A 25,347-nucleotide genomic window follows, 5' to 3' on the forward strand; every position below is an offset into this window, starting at 1 on the left:
GGTGGTCTAACTGACCACTGTGGACAAGCAGCCCCAGGGACTACCATAGACAAAAACTGAAAACAGTAGCATAATCTCTGACCCTTCAGAATATGGTTTCAAGGTGTCTAGTCCTTGTTTCAAAATGTAAGTGACTCACCGTGATTGAAGGTAAAGGGGAAACATCTTGGTCTCTGTGTCTGACTGATGTTGCACAGTGAAGCAGGGCAGCACCGAATGGTCACATTTTGAGGCATCCGATTAGGTGACCAACCATGTGCTGCCTGTTAGTCTAATTTAATTACAGCTAGAGAGACATGAGGAAAGTTTCTTTTTTTTTTCTTCTTAGAAAAACATTTTTAACACAATAGATAGTGATGTCCTTTTGGTTTCAGTGACAAAAACACAAGTAGACATTCAATTTCGATGACGTTTTCCATTGGCTCACATGAAGTCAAATTAGGTAAAATGATGAAAAAGCAGCCATTATGAGTCCCATCACTTGATCAGTTGAAACATGCATTGAAGAAGAATAAAATGTTTGGATACAAAAGAAAAACGGTCATATTTTTAAACATACTGTCGGTGGTTTAATATGATGGGGAAATTCACTCAAAATTGTGGCGATAAGTGTCAAATATGCCATCATGTTTTGCACTGTAGTTTCTATTCTAAAACTTTTATTTAAAACTATTACATCAAACTAGGGCCAACTGCTAAAACTGTGATTTGTACATGTCATGAGTGCCACAGAAAAAAAAGGCATTTGTTGAAGATATTGATGAGGAGCAGAGGTCTATTACCAAACCACACATTAGCTCAATACTGCCATCTACTGCTTAATACCATACATAGACAAACACACAAAAACATGGTTTAATATAGTATATATTGACCTTTTTGCATTTATGACCTGTAAAATGAGTACTTTAGTAATTCCAAATTAATGAATGACGGCAAATATGCTTTGGATTTTACAAGAAATGAGACAAGATTTTATACTGCTTTAAAATAACATATATATTTATTTTATAACAACGATTTGCCAAAGCCTGTACTACATGTTGTATATTAATAAGTATGTACGTTTCTATTATGACGTTTCATTGATATATATTATAATTTAACAACCATTCGACCATAACATTCATGTTGCACGCAATACGTAGCGCCGTTGAACGCACCCCTAGTAACCAAGGCAATGACGCTCTTCTCCGTTACCAAGGCATTCTCAAGGCAAACACCAGCTGGAAAGCTAGGCTAGCCGATCTGCCAGATAATCTTATAGCTATGATTTAACCCCGTTTAGCCTCCTCACTGAGTTGAACTATTTCTACAAAATAGCTTAGTAGAACCCTCGACTCCACCACATTTCCGTTTGCTTCTAGTCTGTTTGTTACGTGGCCTAAATTAGAGGCTGAAACACCCATTTTCGTTTTTATCACCAGAGTCTACAAGCTAGCTAACTTAGTAACGTTAACGTTAGCTGCACAGCCACCATGGTAAGTAGTTTCGATCATTTGTTTTTAAGAGTAGCCAGGCCACCTGTTTGCTTTTAGAAGTTAGCATGCTAATCGTCTCGCTCTGTTTTATTAAATGACGGATAGAGAGTCAGCAATCATCCCCAGAGTTAGCACACAGTAGCCTATGTGCAAGATCATGTGAATAGGCCGACACATATTAGCAAGGGGAAATCCTGTTCAAGTTAGCTCATGAGCTAGTTGTGGTTTCCGTTAGCTTTCTTTCTGTCTCTTTCTCTCTGTCCATTTGACATCCGTGATGACAATCTCTTCACGGATTCCTCTACTCTTGTCTCCATGCAGGCTGAATTTGGGTTTAATGAACAGCATCAGAATGAAGTCATCAATTACATGCGATTTGCACGTTCAAAGAGAGTCCTGAGACTAAAGACTATTGACTCCTGCTTTGAAGAACTCAAAGACAGCAGGTGGGTTGTTACACTTACGTTTTTTTAAAAAATCATATGTAAATTTGTATGTACATCCAACTTCTAATTCATATTCAATAAAAGGAAAATATATGTATTACAACAGGTGGGTTGGAACTGTTATGTATGTGTTTCTCCCTGAAGGCTGGTGGAGGAAACCTTCACAGTGGACGAGGTGAAGGAGATGCTGGACGGGCTTCAGGCGGTGGTGCGTGGGGAGGTGGAGATGGAGCTCATCAACACAGCCCACACCAACGTGCTGCTGCTCAGGCAGCTCTTCTCACAGGCCGAGAAGTTCTACCTCCGACTGCAGAGTGATATCTCAGAGCTGGAGAACAGGTGAGCAGTGAAGAAGGAACCCTATTCAGGTTCAAAGACACACAGGAAACATTTGTCAAAAGGTCAACGTGATATTTGCTCCGAAAGCAGTATATGATGTCCTAGTGTGAAAAATCGTATTCGCCCTTTTTTGCACCTTTAAATAATCCAATGTCTCATTTTCCACATTAAATAACCTGCAAAAACATGTTCAAATTGAGATAGTATGGAATGATATGACAGTTCAAGGTCAAACAGAGTGCCACACCAAGGTAAGAAGCAAGCAAGGCCCTCCAAACTTGAGATACACCTTTGTGTTCATGAGAGAAAACGACTTCACTTTGAACCACTTCCTCCTGTTGAGGTTAGATATCTTGCATGTTAAGAGTTTATGCCACACAAAAAGGTCATTGGCAAGCCACATGCTCGCATACACAATCTGAAATTAACCCTTTTTTCCATTCCCTTTTTTGCAGGTATGTTCATCTAGCCTGAAAACCACAATGGCAGTTCAACCCAGTAGAAAAAATCATATTTAAAAAATGTTCCAATTAAAGGCGTTTTTGCAATAAGGGTAAATTATATTTGTCTTTTATAATTTGGGAGAACTGACTATATCTGTTCCCTTTCAAATTCAATTTAATGTGGGATTTTATTTACATTTTGTTACACATTATAAATCACAATAATTAAAAAACGTACTAGTGTTTCAGATGTTTTAGATTAAGTTTATTTAATAAAAAAACGTTTTATTTTTTGCTAGTAGTAGCTTATTAGCCGACAGTAACCTAATAGGCTTTTTTTCCAGGATAATTTATCATCATTCTTGCTGCTGTTAGAAAGCACCAAAAGGGCCTCTTCATATTACAAGCCTGAACATAGAGCAATGCAGGCATGTACCTATGATACCAGTAATAAAGATAAATCACGGGCAACTGTTTTCAGAATGTACTTTGGTGTGTTTAAGCTTTTGTCACAGATAAAGTCAGGTCTTAGAACATTGAGGTTTTTGAATGATAACTAAGAGATATAGAAGAATCCGTCCTAAAATTAAATAATTTCAGTGTCTGTTTTCAAAATGTTGGCTTTGATATCTAACTAATGTCAAACTAAAGTCTTGTCATCATGTTCCCTTTTTCAAAAATAAATTGAGGAAGCTTTCCCATGTTCATCACCGTCACCAGTTAATTTTCCGTATCGGTTTAATATAGAATATGCACTTATGCCGTTCGTCATTGCAACGCTCTGCAGTAAAAGTGAATCTCCTGGGATATTCAGATGACCTAACCTAACTTTTGACCTTTATAGCCTTTTACCTTTTACACTGAGCATGTTATGGAATCGTTTTTTGTTCGTAACATGCGCATGGGTGGATAAATGAGTTTTTTGTTTTTCTCAAAGCTCAGCCCTACGTGACTGATACGGTGTGTAAAGCAGGGAATACGCCCCGTGTCACGGTCTACGTGTGTTCAACCTGCTTTTTAAAAACCACATTTGAGCTTTTCAGAGAACTGCTCTGTTCACCACAAACATACATCTTAAAGTGCCCAACTGTCATCTAAAACAAAGGGGTTTATTATCCTTGCCAAAGATACACAACTGCCATATGGTAGATTATTTGAAAGTATCAAAACACGGTAGTGGCGTGGTGACAGATGTGAGCGGGGATAGTACACAGATCACTTTTACTTTGTTTTGCTCACAAAGTATTGACAACATGAACTTGTCTTGATACTTTGTATTTCATAGACAAATGTTTTATAATTATTCTTAAATCGATAGATGATATTTCAAGCTTTTTTGTGTTCCTTTCTGTCATTTCCTTTAAAATTCCCATTCTTTCCTCTACCCCTATAGGGACCTGTTAGAACAAGTGGCTGAATTTGAGAAGACTGACTTTAAGACCCCTGATAAGGTGAGTATAATGTGCAGCTCTTACACACAGCACCATGAATATAAAAGTTGTCATTAATCATTTGTTCAAAGGACATTCACAGCCACCTGGAATGCAGTAGCTTAAGAGCGTTCCTGTTCTCTTTTTCGTCGTTTCATATGTCAGGCCTGCCCTTCACACGTATCTGTGGTTTAAAAGTCACACATCAGTGAGGTTGACGTGTAGTTTCATGATAACAAATAGTTGTAATGCAATACTTCACTCTTTCATTGGTTTACACATTTCACACCTTTATAAAAATACTGCCAAGTTGACATTTCGAAGAAAATCTAGCTGGATTGTTTTCTTTTACCCTTACATCTTGTACAATAATAGGAAGGCATATCAAACATGATTTATATTAAGAGGTGAAAACTGTTCTGTCATTTTTACTTTTAATTGTTTACTGACTTCCCAGAAAAACCAAGAAACAAGCAAACCCAAGCTAGCCCCACTCAATGAAGGGGGGGTGTCTGAACTTCTTAACAAGGTAAAGAAATATATGGAATGGATAACATATAGATTGTAGAAAGTTGTACACCCCTTTACACGTATCTTAAATATTTCTCCAGGAGATAGCCAGACTACAGGAGGACAATTATAAACTGAAAGCCAGGCTGCGGACTTTAGAATCCCAGGTGTAGTAAATGTTCATATTTTCTTTTATCACAGAGCATCTTTTCTTAGAATTGATCCACTAGTTTACGTTAACTGTCTGCTATGTATGTATTCTCCCAGGCAATGAGTGCACTGGATGAGAGAAGCAAGGCAGAGAGGGCTCTGAAAGATCTTCAGAAGGTGCAAGGTGAACAGCAGGTACTGTAAAGGAGCCTCATCTTTGTGACTTTGCATTTCATTCAACTATTTTTTTGCCACATTTTTATTTGTTGCGTCTGAATATTTGCTGTCATTTGGTTTTAACTGCTAACTTGGACCTGGAATGGTATGTACCCAGCGCACCAAAGTGTTGCCTTATGTAGGAATAGGGGACAGATTCTGTAGGAATAGCGATCACTGCCATTCACTCTATCTGAGCTTATATGTTGTGTCTTTTCCCTTTTAAGTTGGCTGCTCGATCACAGGAGATCGGCAGTCTGGAGGACACCGTGGCTGCTCTGAGGGACGACTATGAAAGGTCTCTAAGTGCCAACTCTGTGTCCCAGAAGAGTTTGCAGGAGAACCTGATCTCTGCTAAACACGACCTGCTGCGAGTGCAGGAGCAGCTGTCCCTGGCAGAGAAGGTACATCACTGTGGTGTTTACCTGCAGCTACAAGCATCTTTAGATAAACTCTATGAACTTAGACCAGATGTTTTGGTTTTGTTTGATTTGCAGGAGTTGGACAAGAAGTTCCAGCAAACTGCAGCCTACCGCAACATGAAGGAGATCCTGACCAAGAAAAATGAGCAGATCAAAGAAATTAGAAAACGATTGCAGAGGTAAGTGTAATCATCATCCAGAATATTCCATTCCTAGCTGCTTGAAAAATGCATTTGGGAAATCTAAACTAATAAATTCAATAAATACATTATTTCAAACGGATAATGGTTGAGATTTTAAACTTTCTGTAAGCAAAATACATTAAGATTTCATATTTCAAAAGCTAGTACTCAATCCATTGGTGTAGAAATATTTGGGAGTCTTGTTTGCCCCTTTTCCACCAAACCGGATCCGGTTCAAGATCCGATCTTTTGCTTTCCTGGTTCTAGCCTGTAGCACCCCTTGTGTTTCCACCACTCAGAGGCCGAGTGGAGGTCAAGTGGAGCTGCGTCATTGCGTCATTGTTTGCGCCGTGACGTAACCGTTTACCTGCCCTCGTATGACTGATTCATATTCACTGTCTGACTGTCAAACAAGCAGCTGATGCATACGCGCCCCCCCCCCTCCCCGCAAGTGAATGTGTTTCAGTCTGAATTGACGCTGTTTGGCATCACAACGCTGTTATGAAAGTGTTAGGAAAACGTCGCCTGCTCTTCACAATGATCAATAACAGTGAACGGATGGTGATTCAAGTAAAACGAAAAACCAGATCTTTATCGGCTCCAGCTCCGGCTCCGGCTCCGAGTTGGTGGAAAAGCGGCATTAGAAACACTGTTTGGCCCTTCATGATGAATATGTGCTGTTCAGTACTTTTGACTATTATAATCATCAAAGATTTGTGTTAGATATTAATATATAATATTCAAATTTGTGACAATATTATCGCTTTTGTGTTTCAGATATGAGCCCAGTGAATGAGTTCTTCACAGCTGGTTGAACAGGTCCAGAGGATAAGACAGGACCAACGTGTTTGACTGTGTTCCAGACAAGAAAACCACTGCTGGAGACAGAAACAAGCATTTCCACGAGGAACTGTTCTATCCATGCTTAATCTGGCATCTTCAGTAGTTATTGGCTTTAGTGAATAGTGTGAGCGGAAAGGTTGGCAGCACACACAACTTCTCACACTGATAAGGTTCTGAGAAATGATAGCATTCTTCGGCTGTGCTTTCTTTTCTACGTCTCAGTTCTTGGAGCTCACTTACAGTAGCTAGCAGACTTCCCTCAGTGCTCTATGCAATTTCTGCCACGTCCCTGTTTGAAGAGGCCTTTTCCATTTGCTGATTTTGACAGATGCTCACTGTCTGCCTGAAGCGTTGCAGTCTTATCTTTCAGATGGTTATTGGTGATTTTTAGCTTTCTAGCACAGGGTCATTGATATTTGCTGATAAGGCTTAATTTTAGCAGCCCAATTTGTAGTTATTCATTGTTCAGTTAAACCCAAGCCAGTCTGTTTATTAATAGTGACCACCTTTAAAGTAACGCCCCTATAGGTCACCACTGCTTTGACTTTCATTGCATTTCACTCAAAAATATTTCCAATGATCTGACATTCTGTGAAAAGTCTGCTTATCGGAAATAAACCAAAATGTCCTGCATTTATTTTCTCTGCTCTTGCATATTGAATGATGTGGTTAGTGATCTAGAATGATTTCCCTACTTCCGCTGCACAAAGGCCATAGAATATTTTTGTCTCTTTAGCTGTGTACTTTTCGTATTGCTGTGGGTGATGGAGTGTAAGAGAAAAAAAACTGAATATTTACATGATGTTCATGAAGTAATGCTCTTGTAGAGTGTAATACATCTCCCCGATACTACGCTAGATGTGCATTTGTTTGTATTGTGCAAAGTATGGGGTAATAAAAGCTGTTAACAAATAAATGTGTGGTCATTTTTAGACAGCTGTGGTCTTATTCCCTTTAGGTTTACAGTGTATTTTATTAGGCTGATGACATAAGCGGTGACACTGGTTAACCATTTTGAAGGAGGAAGAATGGATGAATGACTAATTATACATTTAAGAGTGATTATATTTACTGTCTCTGTAACATCTTGATCAACAAGGTGGCGCCAGAGTGCAATAAGGCATTGATTTCAAAAAAGTTAAGGCTGCATGCATTTACATCAGTTAGCAGGGATATAATAATGTTATCTTATGTGGTAATGTAAAGTCTCATGCTCAAAATGACTAATTTATTCAAATAAAACAAGAAACGCCCCGCTGTTTGGACAGATTGAACATCAGGAAATCAGAAAGGACTACAAATGATTTGGAAATGCACCCTCAAGCAGTCTGTTAACTTCAACATCTATAAAAGGATTTGATTTTACAACTGCGGTGACAATGTTTTTGCTTGGTTCTTTTAACTACAGTAGATTGAGATTGTGGCAGAGAAGCACAAATGGTAAACAGTAAGCCAATTGTCAACCACCTTGTTGTTTTCAGTGAAACTCTTCAAGCCACAGTCTGTCCCTGGTGTAAACTGATGATGGTGGTGTACTGGATGTGATGTGGTGTACTTTTTCTTCCTTAGTAGAGGTACAAAACAAAGGGGCGGGGGCAAAGCACACTAAAGAGAAAACACATGTTGAAAAAAACTATATTCTTTAAAATCCTTTTGGTCAAAATAAAGATCATGGGGAAGATTATTGTGTTCCATTTGTTTGCTTGTAAGTGTGAATTCACATTTGCATGTGTACATGCTTCTGTTTTCTATTAGTAGCACATGAGAGAGAACTACTGATATTTTCAGATAGGATGCAAATGCTGAACAGTTGTCTATCAGTGCATGGAATAAATCACAGCGAGCAGGTATACAGGAAGTGGTGACGAGTGCCTCTCGGTACCAAACTCAATATGCTGCTCTGCTGACAGCAGTGACAGAGACAGTACTTTCCCACAATATGGTGTGACTGTTAACACCGAGTGATACACATTCACAGTCGCTTCTAGACTACTGACTTACAGACAAGGCATCATAGCGGTTTTCTCAGTTTCACAAGCATGACAAAACCCCTTTCAATCAGTAAAGCAGACTTTTAGCTTGTGACAATAACAATCATTTCTTAATTAAAGGCTGTATGGTTTTAAAAACAGTGATGGTGGGATTTTCTCAGCTTTACTCTAACATTACAAATGCATATTGTGTGGCTGATGCTACTATCATCCTGAGTTTTAAAAGTTCCCTTAATATTAGTATGACAAAGTTAAAGACAGCAGAGGGAGACTATACAGTATACAGAACGACACTTATTAGTCTAGGGGGCAGATCATGTAACTTCTGAAAAACATAGTCAAATGTTCCCATTTGGTGGCTGATGTTAGCTAAAGTTAGGAGAAACCTTTAGTTACATCATGGACTTGGTATCAATGACCTAAACAGAAAGAAGAGACGAGCATAATAGAACATATGGGTTAACCCTAGTCAATTCAGTTAAATTCTAATAGCTTTATCAGCATACTGACATACTCTATTGCCAAAGCTGTGTACTCTTTGTCAAGGAGCACCTTTAGAGAGTTTAGAATGTTTTGAAGTGAAGCTATGACTACATGGGGTTTTTTTTGATGAGAGAGCACGGGAATCCTCTGGTGTTAAACCAAAGGTCAATTTGGATTTCAAACGTCCAACTAAGAGCCAGAAGGTGCAGGCCGCTTTACGTCTGCTGGCTGGCCTCCAAATCTAGGGCATAACGGGGATCAGTGTTGTTATAAATCTTCGCCGATGTAGCTTCTCCTCAGCTTTACCTGACCCGCAGGCCTTGGCTATAACCATTCGGGTTGTGACAGCATAACAGGACCATGCCATCAGTATGGAGGCAGCGCTAAAGGTTGTAACAGGTTCAGAGACTTCTCATCTACCAATGGCGTCATAACAGCCGGAAACTTACAAAATGTGGTCTCAGATCAAGATGAACAGTTATCAGATATACATTTTTTGTCAGTTCTGAGAGCTGTCAAACATGTTGTGAAACAGAACAGTGATGTGTACAATGTGATACCTCATTACAAGCTGCCTAATGTTTTTTTCCTGTGTGGGATGCAGATTAAACTGAAATACGTAACATTGAGTTTGTACATCTTGAAATAAAGCCACATGTTTGTGTCTCATGTTTAGAAATAATAATAGATCACATGAGGTTACTCAGGTGGATCTGTTGCTAACAAACTCAAGTTCCTGTTTCTCAGAGCAACTCCTGGTGTCGCAATGTATTACAGTACAATTTGGATTGTGTATGTTTCGCAAGCTACTCTATTTTGACAGCTAAACGTTGGGACAAACTGGAGGTGCTGCAAGAGAATATTATTCAGTATTTATAAAATACATCTGCTCAAACCCATCAAAGGGAAAGGACTGCTGCCAGTGCAGCTCAGAGTAGAACCACAATTGCGACCGTGTAGTATGACTGAGGTGTCCCCTCGTCATGCACTGCAAATGCAATCTGTCATCGCTTAAACCATACTGCTGATTGATTCATGGATTCTTCACCTCGGAAACTTTTTATTATTTTTTTATCATGATTTATTTGTGGGATTTTGAGCATAACAGATACACATCATGCATGAAGTGGCATTAATACAAAGATTCATTCTTTAAAACAAGGTACGATCAAAGAGACAGTTTATCTTTTCTATGCCGCCTCTTGAGATGCCCTGCATGTGACTGGACCTGAGGGCCACTGCTAGAGGTTCAATGGCAACAGTAATGGAGAGAGTGGGCAGCCCTGTCGGGTACCACGTTTGATGGAGAAATAATCAGAATAGTCATTATTTGTGCGGACACAAGCAAGAGTGGATGTATACAAAAACTTAATCCATGATATAAATGTATTGCCAAAGCCAAAACGTTTCAAGGGGCAAAACAGGTAGGGCCACTCCACACGGTCAAATGTCTTTTCAGCTTCCATTGAAATGACCAGCTCAGGGCCGCAGAGGTTGTGGGTGAATACAGAATATCAAACAATAATATTTAAGGGATTAACGATACCATTTATTTTGCATAGGTTTGTATATGGGTTCACTGGCTTACACATTTTGGTTCGAATTCTGGACAAACTTGCCAGCCTCCGAAACAGACTGGATCCATTTCTTCTCGCCGCTGGGGAGGGTGATACGGAGCTTGGCTGGATACAGGAGGGATGGTTTGTACCCGCGCTTGTAAAGTTCTGCCACGGTATTTTTTAATAGCATGAAGGAAAATCCAAATTGACTGAAATGGTCCCATATTTGAAAAACTGGAACATTTTTAATTTAAAGTTATATTACATTGAAAGGAGTGTAATGCCGTTGTGGACTAGCCCTTTTCACAGGCAGTTATGATTGTTATGTAATGTGCCATTGAAACTCTCGTAGCGGATCAGGAGATAGATAGAATCGGAGGATGAAACCCTCTTTATTTGTCACATGCATGCACACAGCAGAGCACACACAGTGAAATTAGTCCTCTGCATTTAACCCATCCTAGTACTAGGAGCAGTCTGTATTTTGGAATACAACTGAGGTTCTTTAACAGTTTTACTTAAAACCACTAGTTCACAAAACCACTGTCCCGCCTTATCATGCAGCTATTATCTTGGACGTGGGACCTGATGCAGCATTCTCTTCTATTGTATATTTGTCTGCAAGGGAATAAAGTTTGACTTGCTACTGAATATCACACACTGTGTCTTATATTCTCACAGATCACTACTGCAGTTATTGAATTAAGTGAAACCTCTCAGTCAACCATTCTGTTCAAAATCTTGTTCCCAGAAGAAAAACACTCATCTGTTGAACCTTATAAAGTTGTTTCTGTCTGCTTTACTGAGATCAAAAACGAGAAACGCAACCCGCATTTAGTCATAAACTGAAAAGCTGAAACGCTCTGCATCAGGTGTTCTCAACGTGCTAGGAGTTAGATCTGGTCAGGAAGTGAAACTGCAAAATTAGCTCCCCACTCCTGTCCTTCTGAGGGTCTTTACAAGGACCAAAAACCACCCCATAAAAGTGTGACATACAATCACAGGAAACACAACCAGAACTAATAAAAGCACTTCCTTCCTTAAAAATGGTGTCTTATTGTAGGCTTTGTAAATCCAACTTTGTTCCCACCTTATTCAAATCCTACTCTTGATTTCAAGGTGATTTTGCCTGTTTTTCAATGTAAGCTTTGGTTTGACCTCAAGTCACACATTTGGTATGACAGGGACTTTCAATTTTGCCATGTTTTTTTTATCTGGTCAGTTATTTAACTATTAGTCATGATATTCATTTCCCTTGGCAACAGCATTCAACTTTGAGGTTCCATTTCCTCATAAAAAGCACTTGTATAAGACATATCACATTAATGCCTATTAACTTGGAATTAATTGGCACTGGAATATAGGTTTTGGTTTGGTCAGTATGGTTTTTATTCTACTTCATGAACCGGAGTAAATCTGACTTGGATAAAAATGTTTATATGCACATTCCCTTTTTCACTGAAGAAGATGTGTACCACGCCAGTGCCTGGTTAGCTTAGTTTAGACTTAGACCTTTAATCAAAGTTTAAAAAGTTAAACCTCCCTTTATGATAGAACATGTTGGCATATTTCCTCGCCACTGACTTAAAATACAAACTCAATGAAAGTTGAAACCTTTTAAAAAGACTTTACTTATATTATTGACATTTATTTAAGCCTATGTAAAAGCAAAGAGAATGCTTGCTTGGACACAGTCCCCGAGCTTTAGACAGCTGTATTGCATAACACAATGGGGCTTTCATTATATCTCAACATGCTACATGCAAAGGTTTTGACTTTCTCCTCACACCTCATTATTTTCAGTTTCATATAACACTCATCGGTAGATTTAAGTGCTCCACCTCTGTTTACAGCTTTTCTTTTAAAACAGGCTCCGACTTGATGAAGTCAGTCGAGTGTGGAAGGACTGTGGGTGTATCAGTTTTTTGTTTGATGACAGTGGTAAAGTGGGTTCAGTGTAAAAGTAACAACTTCCCTGTGAAACTTCCACACTGATCATAGATCATACAAGTTCCTTTTCAATTTGATATATTACGATATGGGGTAATGACACATACATCACCAAGGGGTTGTGTGTATCTCTGCAGACTGAGTAGGGGATGGAGTGATGTATCAGCACGTGATCCTGTGGTTAAAGAAAAACCATATAAGAGGTGACGATGAGTCTGGTCTTTGAAGTTACCATTTGTACCATCCAGACGAAGGAACAGCAGAGTTTGTCCTCCACATCTCATCACTGAGTTGGTAAGTGATTTGTTGTACAGGTCATTTCACAATATGTTTATTTATTTTGATCCTTGTTAGATTTTTACAATTATAAGATCAAGGTAAGCTGTGTTAATATCCTCTTGTTTTCTGTAGATAACATGGATGAGCTATTTACAACGTATGCAACCCCAACAACTGAATATGCTGAAACTGTGAGTATTAATTTGCTATTATTATCTGTATGGCATGACATGTTATATAGAAAATGTCTAGGTCTGTATGCCTGTGTTGGTTAAATAGGCTGGAGTAGAACAAAGAAGATGACAGTGTTGGTGCTGACTGTACTTACCATCACATATAGGAAAATATATGTGTGTGTTTGTTTATGCTATAGTGTTTAAAGTACGTTTTTAAATAAATTAAATCAGATAACATATGAGAACAAATCCATGTCAATGCTATTAATTAATATCATATATTAACTATTGTTGATGTTTATGTTATTTGAATATTTTTAGAGATCATGCTCCAGGTTTAATGTCTTATCTATATTCATGTTGCATTGTTGCAAGAGCCATACCTACACTGTAGATACTGTGCATATGTCAATAAACCCTTTGACTCTTTGAGGTACAGTAGATTTAACTAAAGCAGACTGAGCATCAATTTTTCCATTGTCTCTGGAAACCTAAGCCTCGCTTCACAACATTTTATCTCTGCCCTAAATCTAAACTTGACGCTTTTGTGGTACTGAGTTCTGTTGTAGACCCCGTTTTGGAGCCCCTGAGGATCATTCACCTTACTCAGGCTTGGTTAACAGCAGGAAACTGTGCAGTGGTGTGGTTTCTTCTGCACAGACACAACACCTGCACCTGACAGAAGTGTTATAGCACATTCTGGTTAGCATGTACATCATCACCAGCGTTTGATGTCCCATCACTGTATCCCCACTATGTTGTGAAACCCTGACAGCAGCTGGAGAGTTAGGTTACAGGAATAACAAGAAAAGAAATGCCTGACAGGAAATGAAAAAGAAAAAGGCATTGTGTTGGTTGCACTCAGTCCTCTTTCATATCGCATCAGATAACCATTGTTTCTGTTTTTGATTTCAGGAGTCTTCTGACTTCCCGGATGACTATGGTTCAGACCCAACGGAAAACCCAGGCTTTTGTGACAGAAGCTTGGTAAGGGAGTTTCAAGGGCAGTACGAGCCACCTCTCTTCTGGATAATCTTCATTCTTGGTGCTGTGGGTAATCTGATGGTCGTTTGGATCTACACCACTGTGCGCAACCGCCTGAAAACAATGACCGATGTTTACCTGCTGAACCTGGCTGTCGCTGACCTCCTCTTCCTGTGCATGCTGCCCTTCTGGGCTGTCGATGCCGTTAAGGGCTGGGACTTTGGTGTTCCCCTCTGCAAAATGGTGTCAGCTGTCTACAAAATCAACTTCTTCAGCAGCATACTCCTGCTCACCTGCATTAGTGTGGATCGCTACATTGCTATTGTGCAAGTCACCAAGGCCCACAACCTGAAAAAAAAGAAGAGGCTGTTCTACAGTAAACTTGCCTGCCTGGTTGTCTGGTTGGTTTCCATCCTCCTAACCCTCCCTGAGTTTATCTTTTCCCAGGTGAAGACGGACCAAAGCGGGCAGTCCTTCTGTGTTCTGCGTTACTCGGTAGATGAAAACAACCAAACTAAGATCCTGGTTCTGTCCCTGCAGATCTGCATGGGCTTCTTCCTTCCACTCCTAGTTATGTTCTTGTGTTACTCTGTCATCATTCGCACACTCCTGCAGGCCAAGAGCTTTGAGAAGCACAAGGCCCTACGTGTCATCTTTGTTGTGGTGTTTGTGTTTGTTTTCTCTCAGCTACCTCACAATGGTATGCTTATAATGGAGGCCACGCAGGCAACTAATACTACAATCACTGATTGCGACATTTTAATCCGTTTTAATATAGCTGGAGAGATTGCCAAGAGCCTGGCGTTTTTTCACGCCTGCTTGAACCCATTCCTGTACGTCTTCATTGGAGTCCGCTTCAGACAGGACCTCCTGAGGATGGTAAGGATGTGTGCTGGCGGCCTGAGCAAAGGAGGGCTCAGTAAGATACAGGCAGTACCTAAACGCCCCTCGATCATGTCTGACACTGAAACTACCCCGGCCCTTTCCATATAAATGCCTATTTTCCCCAAAACCTGAAACCTGAGAACTAAGCCTATTCAACATGATATTTTTGTACTCATATCCTCATGCATTATTTGTTTCTAACTGACAAATCAGAACATGTTCAGCTTTGAAAGCAAAAGAAAAAAAAGTTTGGAGTCTACATTCCTTACATTAATATTCTGACAGTAACAACAACATTTTTCAGGAATAACTGTATAAACTGTAAAGTCTTGTAAATACTATTTTGTATTAGTGTTTGTAAACTGTTCATTAATTCATTTTTTCACTTGCTGCTGCGAATAAAAAAAAACATTATTTGTTAAAAAAACAATAAATAAAAAGGAGAAAAATATCATGCTTCAGTTTTCTTTATTGCTTTACTTTCCCCATAGCACAACAACAAGCAGGAAAGAGGTGCAACTAGTTTTAATACTGCAACTGAACATGCAAGTAAGTCATGACATCAGCAAATCATATCTGCTATTCATGGCCAAGTATTTATGGGCTTTCACTGGTGTAACGTTCACTTGAATGTGGTCAGTGCTATCCACAAGGTTTTCGATGTGACTAAATGTCCTCCTGATGACTGTCTGTGGCATCGTCTGTGCCCACGCTTAACTGCTGAAACTTGCCTGGCATTGATTTGGCAGTTTCAAAGTGGTTGCCAACGGATGCCCATTCAAACTGGTGAAAGGTTTCCCACAATCGCCTCACAACGGTTGTAGCACAGACAGACTGGCTGGCAGACTGACAGGTTTCACTGCCTGAAACACTTTCCATGTTTGGCGTCTCAGCAATTTCAGTTTCGGAAAGAGGCACACTGAATCTTGAATACATAGTTATAGTAAAGGGCCTCACAAGATACTTCCAATTAAATGCGCATAGCAGAAGTTATTGCTTGTCTGACCTTTGTCACCAAAATCTTGAGAACATCTGAAGCTAATTCAACTATGAGCTACTTTCCATTCCTCTCTGATAAGGTCTATGTCAACATAAGTGTTTCATCACTTTTCCAAACAGAAACAGCTTGTATCATCTGAAATGAATGTGACCGGTGAAGAAAATCATCAATGCTGAGATATGAAGTTAGAATTTCGGCTTGTTATGTTAACTTCAAGCCCTTGCCCCAAAGTAATCCTCACGACTGTGTACTATTCGGTAAGGCTGTGAAGTTGGTCAACATTTTAATTTCAACCTCTATCAAATGATACTATGTGACTATTGGCACATAGAAAGATGAGGGGGGAAGACAAATTGAGGAAGAAAAAAAGAGAAGAACATCACCAGGTTCATAATAGCTGCTGTTTCACACATCGACTTTAGAAAAACAAACCCAGTGTGTTACTGTGGTCACTGAGGTTGGCACCAGACAACTGCAGCCTACCTACTAAATCCAGGTGAGACCACAGACGCATTATTTCATTTTCCTGCGTATCGTTCCTCTCACGACAGGAAACCATCTGTCAAGTTGAACACAACTGCAGAGTAGAGGCCTCACAATGGATTTCTATCAGGGAGATCAGCTTATCCTGGGCATATCAGGCAGAAGTACTTCCCCTTCAGTTTCAAAAATGTGAGACTGCTTCAATAAACACATCCTGTTCTAAAATCAAATGTATCTTCTTATTTTAAAAACTAACCTTGAAAGTGAGTATACTGTGTTTGGAGTTGGATGAGATATGGCGCAATTTGGTATCAGTCTCATTTTTCAATTTTTTGACAGTATCTTACTGCGTACTGTATTGAATCCTCAATATAAATCTATAAAGGATGAAAAGATCCTTCATTTGTTGATGTGATGTGTGAGCATTATGTATTTTTTCAAAATGTCCTGGTTAATCATCAGGATAAGATGTAAACCTCATTATGAAAGAAACTGAATGACTCAACCAATAATCCATTACTCTTTGTAAGTCTTTGTTTGGCTGACTTTTTGCTTTCTCGATGGCTAGATACAGATATTTTGTCAGAATACTTCTTCTGTTGAAATAAAGATAGTACTGAAAGATGCTTGCGATAGAACATTTACTAAAATACTGACAGAAAAACTAAATACATGTTTGTATTGACTACTATTTTAGTCCAAGTAAAAGCCATACATTAAAACTGTTACTTATATGAAAGTACAAAAGTATTTTCAACAAAATAAAGGAATTGGTCCTCAGTAAAATGTCCCCTGTTGTCTATTTTACTTTCATTAGAACATCATTAGAGTGCTACAGTGTGAATGCAGCATTTCAGCTTTTGCTGGTTGAGAAGGGATTATTTTGGATAATGGACGGTTTTTGGGTAATAGTTATTTAAGTGAAATCATCAGAGAAGCAATGTCTCTTCGGCTTGCAACTCAAATAGAATCTAAAACACGACAACATGCTCGACAGAGAAACCTTGTTTGATTACTTTTTATAATAAGCGTTCACTATATCAAAAACATTGGTAACCAATGTTTTTAAGTTTTAACTGATAGCTTGAAAACATGTCTTGTCTGTACCAAGACAATGTCTTTAATGTTTAATTTAAACTCTGAAACTGAAGAAGAAACAACAACAGCTTTTGAATAACTACACTCATTGAGGTAAAAAAAGGTACAGTTCCATTTCAATTCCTTTTCAAGTATAAACGAGAATAAAATACAAATGTGTGGATAAAGACGAACAAATCCTAATTCTATTTAGTCATAAAAGCCACACTATTCCACAATCCACAAACCATTCAACCTGGTTACTTTGCTTTGTGCTTGGGAATCACTGCCTCATATTGTAATGTTATTTTTTAAACCCCAAGCATATAGAGTCTATGGATAGAAAGCATACAGGACACAGTGTTAGAACGTACTGTACAGTGTGAGCTTTACTCCTTTCTGAGGCTATTACCAAAATCCACCACAAGGTGGTATAGCTTGCACAGCAGACTGTGTTTCAGGACTCAGTGAGTTTCCATCCTAACCTAAAGTTTGAAATACACCTAACCCCATCTAGTGGCAGTCTAGATGTGAGGCCGTGTCTTGGGAAGCAGGCATTAGGCATTAACCTTCAACTTCATGAAGTTTGTCTTGTTCTTGCGAAAGTATCTCATTCCCAAAGAGCTGCTAATAGACAGGCAGATTGATCGGATACCGTAGTACTAATATTCCATGTTCCTCATTATCCTACAACTGAAGTACCATTGTAATCACCACTGGGGAAAACAGTCAAAAAGTAAGAAAAACGACAATGGACTGAAGTGAAGAATGCAAAAGACTCACAAGTAGAACAGCACCTGTGGTTTGGGAACATCCCATCCATCTTTCTGCACAGGGGGAATTGTGTGTGTGTGTGTGTGTGTGTGTGTGTGTGTGTGTGTGTGTGTGTGTGTGTGTGTGTGTGTGTGTGTGTGTGTGTGTGTGTGTGTGTGTGTGTGTGTGTGTGTGTGTGTGTGTGTGTGTGTGTGTGTGTGTGTGTGTGTGTGTGTGTGTGTGTCTGTCTGTGCACGAAGAAGATGTGTGATATGAGGAAAAGGAGGGATATAGGGAGGACATGTGGAGTCTTTGAGTAATAGGAGAGACATCGTAAGCATATGTGACCTATTGACATTGAGCGGGCTGCAGTCTGGTTTCAACTGGCCCATTGTGTGGTTCTGTGGACCACAGAAAGCCTCAGGGACGATGGCTTAATGTACCAACAATGAGTTGCTGAGCACCATTTACTTCTATAACAAGTCACAAATAGCTCATCATGACAGTTAGAGTGGGGCTCATTAGTAAGTCGGAAGCATATTGTGAAGTAAAGAGTCAAAGGAAGTGGAAAGCTATCACACAAACAGGATCTTAATACCACTCCTAAGCGTGAAAAGAAATGTAATAGAACTTGGACCTCCACAATTCCAGCCCAAACAGGGAGCCAGTTATCATCCACCATCTCTCCCACAGCTAATATTTCACTTCAGCTCCCAGGCTCACAGAATGAGAGACGTTTCCATTTCATGTCAGTCATTTCCAGGCCTGTGTGTTACCTGTGTGGTGATAAGTGTTTGACTGACTGGGAGTGTCGTTAGTCACTGTCCGGCTCCCACTGACAGCCACAGATTGACGCCGAAGATGAGAGGAGGAGAAGCGCGGTGAGTTCAGGAAAAGCTGAAAATCCCTGTTGATGTAGGGGTAGAAAACACATTAACACACAGAAATATATTTGACAAGCACAAAGCTATGTACAAGCATACTAACACTTCAAAGTGGGTTTAAAGCAAAGGTATTCTGGTTTTGTAATGACACAATCAAGAGATATGGGGATTACACACCATCTCTTAAATCTTAATACATATGACATCTGCTATCTTTATTGTGCGAAAGGAAAACTAATCCATTTAGTAACATTTGAAATGTGTCACTAGCTAGTGACTTAGTATGGTGAATTGACAATTGTTGGACCATTTTCAGTAATGCTACATTTCTGTAAATTCTAGAAATTTCCTAGGAAGTATTTAAAAAAAACTGTAAATTGGTAATAATTATAGGGAAAAGCAATAAATATATTTCAATGAATTGTGTTGTGCAGTTATTGATTTCCAGTAAAATGTTATCAATCAACTGCTAAGAACCAACGGTGCATTTAAAGTTAGAACTTATTTGATCAATGTTTATTTTTTCGTGTAATGGAATGTTTGTAGACAGAATTTCACATTTTTTGTAATGTTTGGCTGACCTGGATCAATGGATAACTAAATAATATACTATTATATAACGGATAAACAAATACCTACTTCATGTGAACTCATCTGTTTAGTTAGAATTGTTAATATTTTGTCTCTTTAGAGTTCCCTTGCTGTGGTCTTGGAACAGGCTGGCCTCCATCATGCTAAAGGTGTAACTGATGCAATCAGCAGCCCAATTGCCAACACCTGGGCCTGCCCCAGCGAGGGGGGTTTTGGGACAGATTACTTTTCTTTAGTTTTATTGCAGTGCATTTTGCCTTTTTTTGGGGGGGTTGCATTGTTAATACTGAGTTAGTATGTTTTTTGTAGTTATTTATTTGTAGTTATTGGAATGTTTTTACCAACTGGGAAAAGGAGGTTGTTAAAATGAGGTTGTTAAAATGGTTTGGCCAGCAGGTATACACTTTACCCTCATGTGTCTGCTTTTTGTTTGCCTGAGTCGTTTTATTTGCACTAAATTAGCAGTTTACAAGGTTGACATTCTTCCACAGAGGGTTTCACTATATAATGGTACACAAGCAAACTAAAAAATATATACACGAAGAAAACTCAATTATATATTAGCTCAATCTAATAACTTATCAGCCACAGTAACTCCTTTCCATGTCTCTTCCACATCGTGTAGAGTACACTGTTTATATGTAACATTTATAGTATATTGATGATATACAAGGTAAACATTATTCATTATGTCACATCTTTGTCTAAGTGTTATGTCCAAGTATTTCTTGTTTATGGAATGTCATTGTTTTTCAGAATCGTAGTCACTGTCATTGAATTGGTTGCCCGTTACAGTTTTAACAATTGAACCTATTTAAAACATATACATTTCTAACAATTTCCAATAAACCAAAGCAGAACAATTATGGGAGAAGCCTTGGCATGACCTTTACACTTCAAACAGGCCTGATCATAGCAGGCAGAACATATTAAAACAGTAGTCATATCAATGATGCATGACTTGGAGGAATGAAGTTTGCAACACTATTTCAGTCCTCCAAAGACAAATTACAACACCACGGTTTGCTTCCACCATTAGTTTCACTATGGGCCAGCCTGGGAAAGAAAACAGGAAACAATACAGCACTACAAGGCCATAAAGTTCAATCTCCGGACATCTCTGGAACATGTTTTCACCCTCACGATCTCTACCCTTCCTTTTACCTCCACTTCCAAAAGAGAGGCAGTAAGCCGTTAGATGGATTGGCTGAGTGTTGCAAGGTTTCCAAAAGCGAGGAAAGTCTGACTGCTGCTCTACCTGAGGAGCAAAAACAAAAGAGCCATCTCTACCTGTAGGACTGTGGGAGTCGAGGCTTTGATCTGGACCAGAAAGAGAGAGTAGTTTGATGAAATATTGATGCTTTTTTTTAACTGTGTCCTGTGGGAGCTCAGTCTGCTCTCAGGATGTGTGCGCTGATGCACAATACTGCTCTGTGCTTTGCTAGATGAGAATGGACTTGTCTATGCGGCTCAAGGAGTCTTATCGAACCTAATGGGGCTAATGATGACCCCCCAGTCGGGGCCTGTATCAGTCAGAGACTTTGTGTCTGGTTGATCAAAAGAAGAGGTACTTTTAATCAGTCAACATCCATTGCAAAATACACACACCAGTGATGTGAGTTTGACAGCAAAGCCTGCACATGACTTAAATTTTTATTTGGTGTTGGATGGGTAATTGTTTGCCCTTGAAACAAATGGGCAACTGCTTTCAGTGGTCTATACTTTAACATGTAATACAGTTTATACATGTTGAGTGCCTCCCTCATTTATCTTTAACAATATAAAAAAAAGGAATTTAATTAGTTTAACAGACTATAAACAAACACTGGAAAATGTGATGCCCTTTAAAGCGCCTTTTTTGGCCCAGCATTGGAATATAAAGGCCTTGTTAAGCACAGCATCACACCATGTAATATGATTTCAACTTGCAGCTCAGAAACTTTGATTTGAGTTTGTATGAGTGACCCACATTCTTCAAGCAACAATGATCTCCATGCAAGAAAAAAAAAATCTGAATATTGATAATTGCCCAGAGTGCTTTTGTCTGAAAGTTAAGAGGCCAACACACTCCAATCAGACCGGAAAAGAGAGTGAAATATGAGGGGGGGATTTATCACTCTCAAATGCTCACGTTCATACACAGAGATAGACGGTTGGCATAATGACTTCTGTGGGAAAAAAAAGCATAGCGATTATTTAAACTTAAAGGAAGAGGAGAAAAGGCAGAGAAGCTGGTCGAGGGGGGGAGGAAAGAGGGGTCTTAGGAGGAGCCAGGGGCAGCAGATAGTCTGGGAAAGGTCTCGCGTCAAAGTGGAATTAACATGCCTTTCCATTGGAGTCCATTAGATAATCATATTCATACCACACAAGGCACCAAACCCCTCTCTGTTTCATTATTCCCTTTTAATTCAGCCTGATAAGGCGGTGCAGGCGTTGTGGTTTTATTATGTCGTCATTTGGAATCCACATGAAATCCCCACGGGATGTTATCACGGGAAATTGCTTAAATAGCCCAAGTGGATATAGTTTGGCGTTTATTATTTCTGACGGATTCAAAATAACTGCAAATATCCTTTTCTGGTTATAGGGGGCTGAGAGTCTTATCAGTCATTCACACTAATGGGCCCACTCAAGCCACCCGATACCTCCGGCAGGGGGTTCGGGGGTGGGGGGGAGAAGGGATGATGGGAGGAGAAGAGGGGAGGGCTGTGTTTAGTCTCCTGAATGTACAAGTGTGTGCAGGTACAGTTCCTACAGGACAGGAAGAAAAACATAAAAGAGGTAGAAGGAGATGTTTCCAGCTCTATGTACACAGCTTAAGGATGGATAACAGTGGAGCAGAGGTCACTGAAGCTTTCCTTTGTGCTTTGTTTGTTTGGTCCTTAAACTCTGCTCCATGGCAAACAGACCCAGTGTCAGGTGGCTATAGACATTTATTGGACGGCACACGCTCCCTTGTAGTCTTGAAATTAAGAGCAAGCAAACACTTTGCGTAATCCTATAAGGCCTTGATTAGATAGAGATAAAGAAGGACACTTGGGTAATACAACTTGTGGTGGTTATTACTGTCAATTTGGTTATTTAAAACGTATGTTTCTTTGGGATTGGAGAAGCCAAGCCAAATCAGTAAATTAAAAAGCCTACATTAAACAAAATAGCAATCCAACAATATGTATAAACACTCACAGTGGCAGTATGACTCTACATCTGAAACACCTGCTAATTCCTTTTTTTTTTAGACTGTTACTTCCAATGGAGTGTTTTCTGTGGTGCTGCCATGTTTAAAGAGGCTAAGTACCTCAATACCACCTGAACACACTTCAAATATCCCCTTTTCCTAAACTGCTGCCTTTCTGCTGTGCCAGATACAGCCTCTGTCGTTGCTCTGTTCATGCAGCCAGTGCATTTCCAGCAGTCACATCTGTGTGGATATAATATGCTTATTCTGCCGTATCCGTTTCAACAGTGACATCTGTCCAGCGGCAAAGAATGAAAAGGAAAAAAATCCAAATGCCTACACAACATTCTGCCAAGTATTGATTTACTGTTACTCGTGTAACATACGTGGACAATACATATTATTGCGGTGAGATCACAGCTGAAACACGCTCTGTTATTTAGTCATCTTCTTTTAGAAATAGACACAAGACACAGACGTTGATCTTCAGTGAAGATTTTTTTGGAATCGTGACAATATGTGAGTGTGTGCATGCTTGTGATTGGTTATCATGTGTGTGAGAGTGTGTCTGTGTTTGTGAGCATGCCTGAGTGCCTACCTTAGTGTGTACACCTCCCTGTCTGCAGATCTCAGGGCCTGGAACAAACAGTAGTTCCTTCTTAATTGGGGTGAGATCAGGGGCTTACAGGGGGCCAAGAAGGGACCCGAACCCCTTTTTTTTCTCCTCCAGAATCGCTTTGGCTACAGAGGTGCTTTTGATGTGTGCTTTGGCTCTGCAAGCCTTACTTTGGAATATGTTCTTGGGAGACCATTGGTTACTTGCCTCCAGGCAGAATCTCAATCCCCAGGATCCTGGCCCTCTTTGATGAAATACTTTCGGGAGCCGCTAACCCTACTGATGCCCATGTGCACCCCCTCCCCCTTCCTTTACCCTCATGTTCTCCCCCACCTCCACGTTCCTCGGATTCTCTTTGAGAGATTCATAACAAGGACTTTATCTCTGTGTAGTCCAGGCCAGATGAGCACCGCCTGACAAACTGACAGGAGAATTAGTCGTGTCTTATAGAGCACCTTTGACTGTCTCCCCTCTCGGCCTGACTTCCTGCCGTCATGGACACATGCATTTGATTTTATTGACACTAATTCATATCACATATTCTCTCATTGTACGTGTGTAACATTTCTGTATTTTTTTTCTTTTAAACGCATAACCTTCCTATTCAAAATGATCAAATAAAAAACATTTGTGCTTTTAAGGAAAATAATACATCTGTATTTGTTGATTTACTGACGAATAGAGGCACTTTTTGACTTGACACTGCAACATTTAAAATAGCAACTCAAAGGCTTCTTTTAAAATATATCTTCGAGTTTGACAAAATTTAAATCAAACATTTAAGTATTCATCGATATCAACATTTTGACAGTTGTGACAGAAGGCTCTGATGGATGATGGCAGTAATTAGTCAATGCAGTTTTATTTGCATAATAGGCATCCGAATAGTGGTTGTAAAACACACTTGATAAAACAGAGAGTTCTTTAAAATTAAAGACAACTTAATATGCTGCGGCAGCTAATTTTTTCTGTCATTATCAGGATAAATACACTGACTGTGTCTTGATGGGCTTGACCCCTCGGCCACACACACATTCAAATCCTGGTTAAGCGATTAACCGGCAATTTTCCTCTCCAAACTCCCACCTCTTCATTGATTGAAACAGCACCCTAAAGACCTCTCTTACCACATCATTTCCCTGTATATTGATTATGTATATTGATTATAACCTAACCCTACAGGAGGGCTTTCCACAGCATTAGGTATCACTGTGAAGGCTGAGCCCAGGAGCCTTTTTTAGTTCTCATAAGTTGACAGTTGTGAGCTACATGTAAGGTGGATACTTGAGAAAATGGCCTGTGTGAAAAAAACTGTATTAAAGCAGTACAAACTCACTTTTACCTAACAGATTAATTAACCCTTCTAATAAATCTGGTAAAAAACAAATCAATAATACATTTATTTTTAGTGGATGTTTAAGATAACAATAGATGTAATGTCATATGTCCTTTAAGTTGAATTATAGGGGTTTATATAAGTGTACACAGGGCAACACAAACACTGCTGCTATTTAAACAACCATTTAAATGACTTGCAACACTAATTTCTGTTGCAATACAGTTTCAGTGCAGTTTAAAAAGGTAAAATGATAATTTATAAGGCAGCGTCCTGGTATACCCTTGATATGGTCCATTACAGGTTCATTCAAACACGTATAACTAAGTTACATGAACAGACAAATAGAAAACAAACAATAAAATAAAATACTTTATAACTTTATAGAGTCTATGGTGAAATCAGTTGACCTTTTGTGAGTTGTGTAACTTATAGAATTGTGTACCAATGGCCCATTAGAAAAAGCTATTTGGTAAACTGAGTATAATGTTTGTGTTTTTTCACAACTTGTAACACATGAATTACTAGTATTCAAATATAACAAATGTTTTCTTAAAGAAAGAGAAAAAAGAAAGAAAAGGGGGTACAGAAAATAAATAGAAAAGGAGGGAGGCAGTGAGGAAAGGAGGGAGCAATCCGAAGGGAGGAGTCAAGCCAGCG

The 25,347-nt window shown here is 39.3% G+C and overlaps 2 protein-coding genes across 3 annotated transcripts; both read left to right on the forward strand.

The window, feature by feature from the left end:
* Positions 1-1,184: 1,184 nt before the first annotated feature.
* On the forward strand, positions 1,185-7,378 carry lztfl1 (leucine zipper transcription factor-like 1). 2 transcript variants are annotated; one of them, XM_063873919.1, is made up of 10 exons: positions 1,185-1,481; positions 1,803-1,927; positions 2,072-2,266; positions 4,103-4,160; positions 4,597-4,668; positions 4,751-4,816; positions 4,917-4,994; positions 5,261-5,419; positions 5,513-5,616; positions 6,397-7,378. In XM_063873919.1, the coding sequence occupies exons 1-10, from the start codon at positions 1,479-1,481 to the stop codon at positions 6,413-6,415; spliced, it is 879 nt and encodes a 292-aa protein (XP_063729989.1). In that variant the 5' UTR covers positions 1,185-1,478; the 3' UTR covers positions 6,416-7,378. The 2 variants fall into 2 exon arrangements, with proteins under 2 accessions (XP_063729989.1, XP_063729988.1); XM_063873918.1 differs by having other exon boundaries at positions 1,187-1,481; positions 5,243-5,419.
* A 5,102-nt stretch (positions 7,379-12,480) lies between these two features.
* ccr9b (chemokine (C-C motif) receptor 9b) lies at positions 12,481-15,220 on the forward strand. Its single transcript, XM_063873841.1, has 3 exons — positions 12,481-12,739; positions 12,857-12,915; positions 13,816-15,220. The coding sequence occupies exons 2-3, from the start codon at positions 12,862-12,864 to the stop codon at positions 14,875-14,877; spliced, it is 1,116 nt and encodes a 371-aa protein (XP_063729911.1). The 5' UTR covers positions 12,481-12,739; positions 12,857-12,861; the 3' UTR covers positions 14,878-15,220.
* Positions 15,221-25,347: the final 10,127 nt, after the last annotated feature.

Source organism: Eleginops maclovinus, chromosome 21, assembly GCF_036324505.1.
Source record: "Eleginops maclovinus isolate JMC-PN-2008 ecotype Puerto Natales chromosome 21, JC_Emac_rtc_rv5, whole genome shotgun sequence".
Lineage (NCBI taxonomy): Eukaryota > Metazoa > Chordata > Actinopteri > Perciformes > Eleginopidae > Eleginops > Eleginops maclovinus.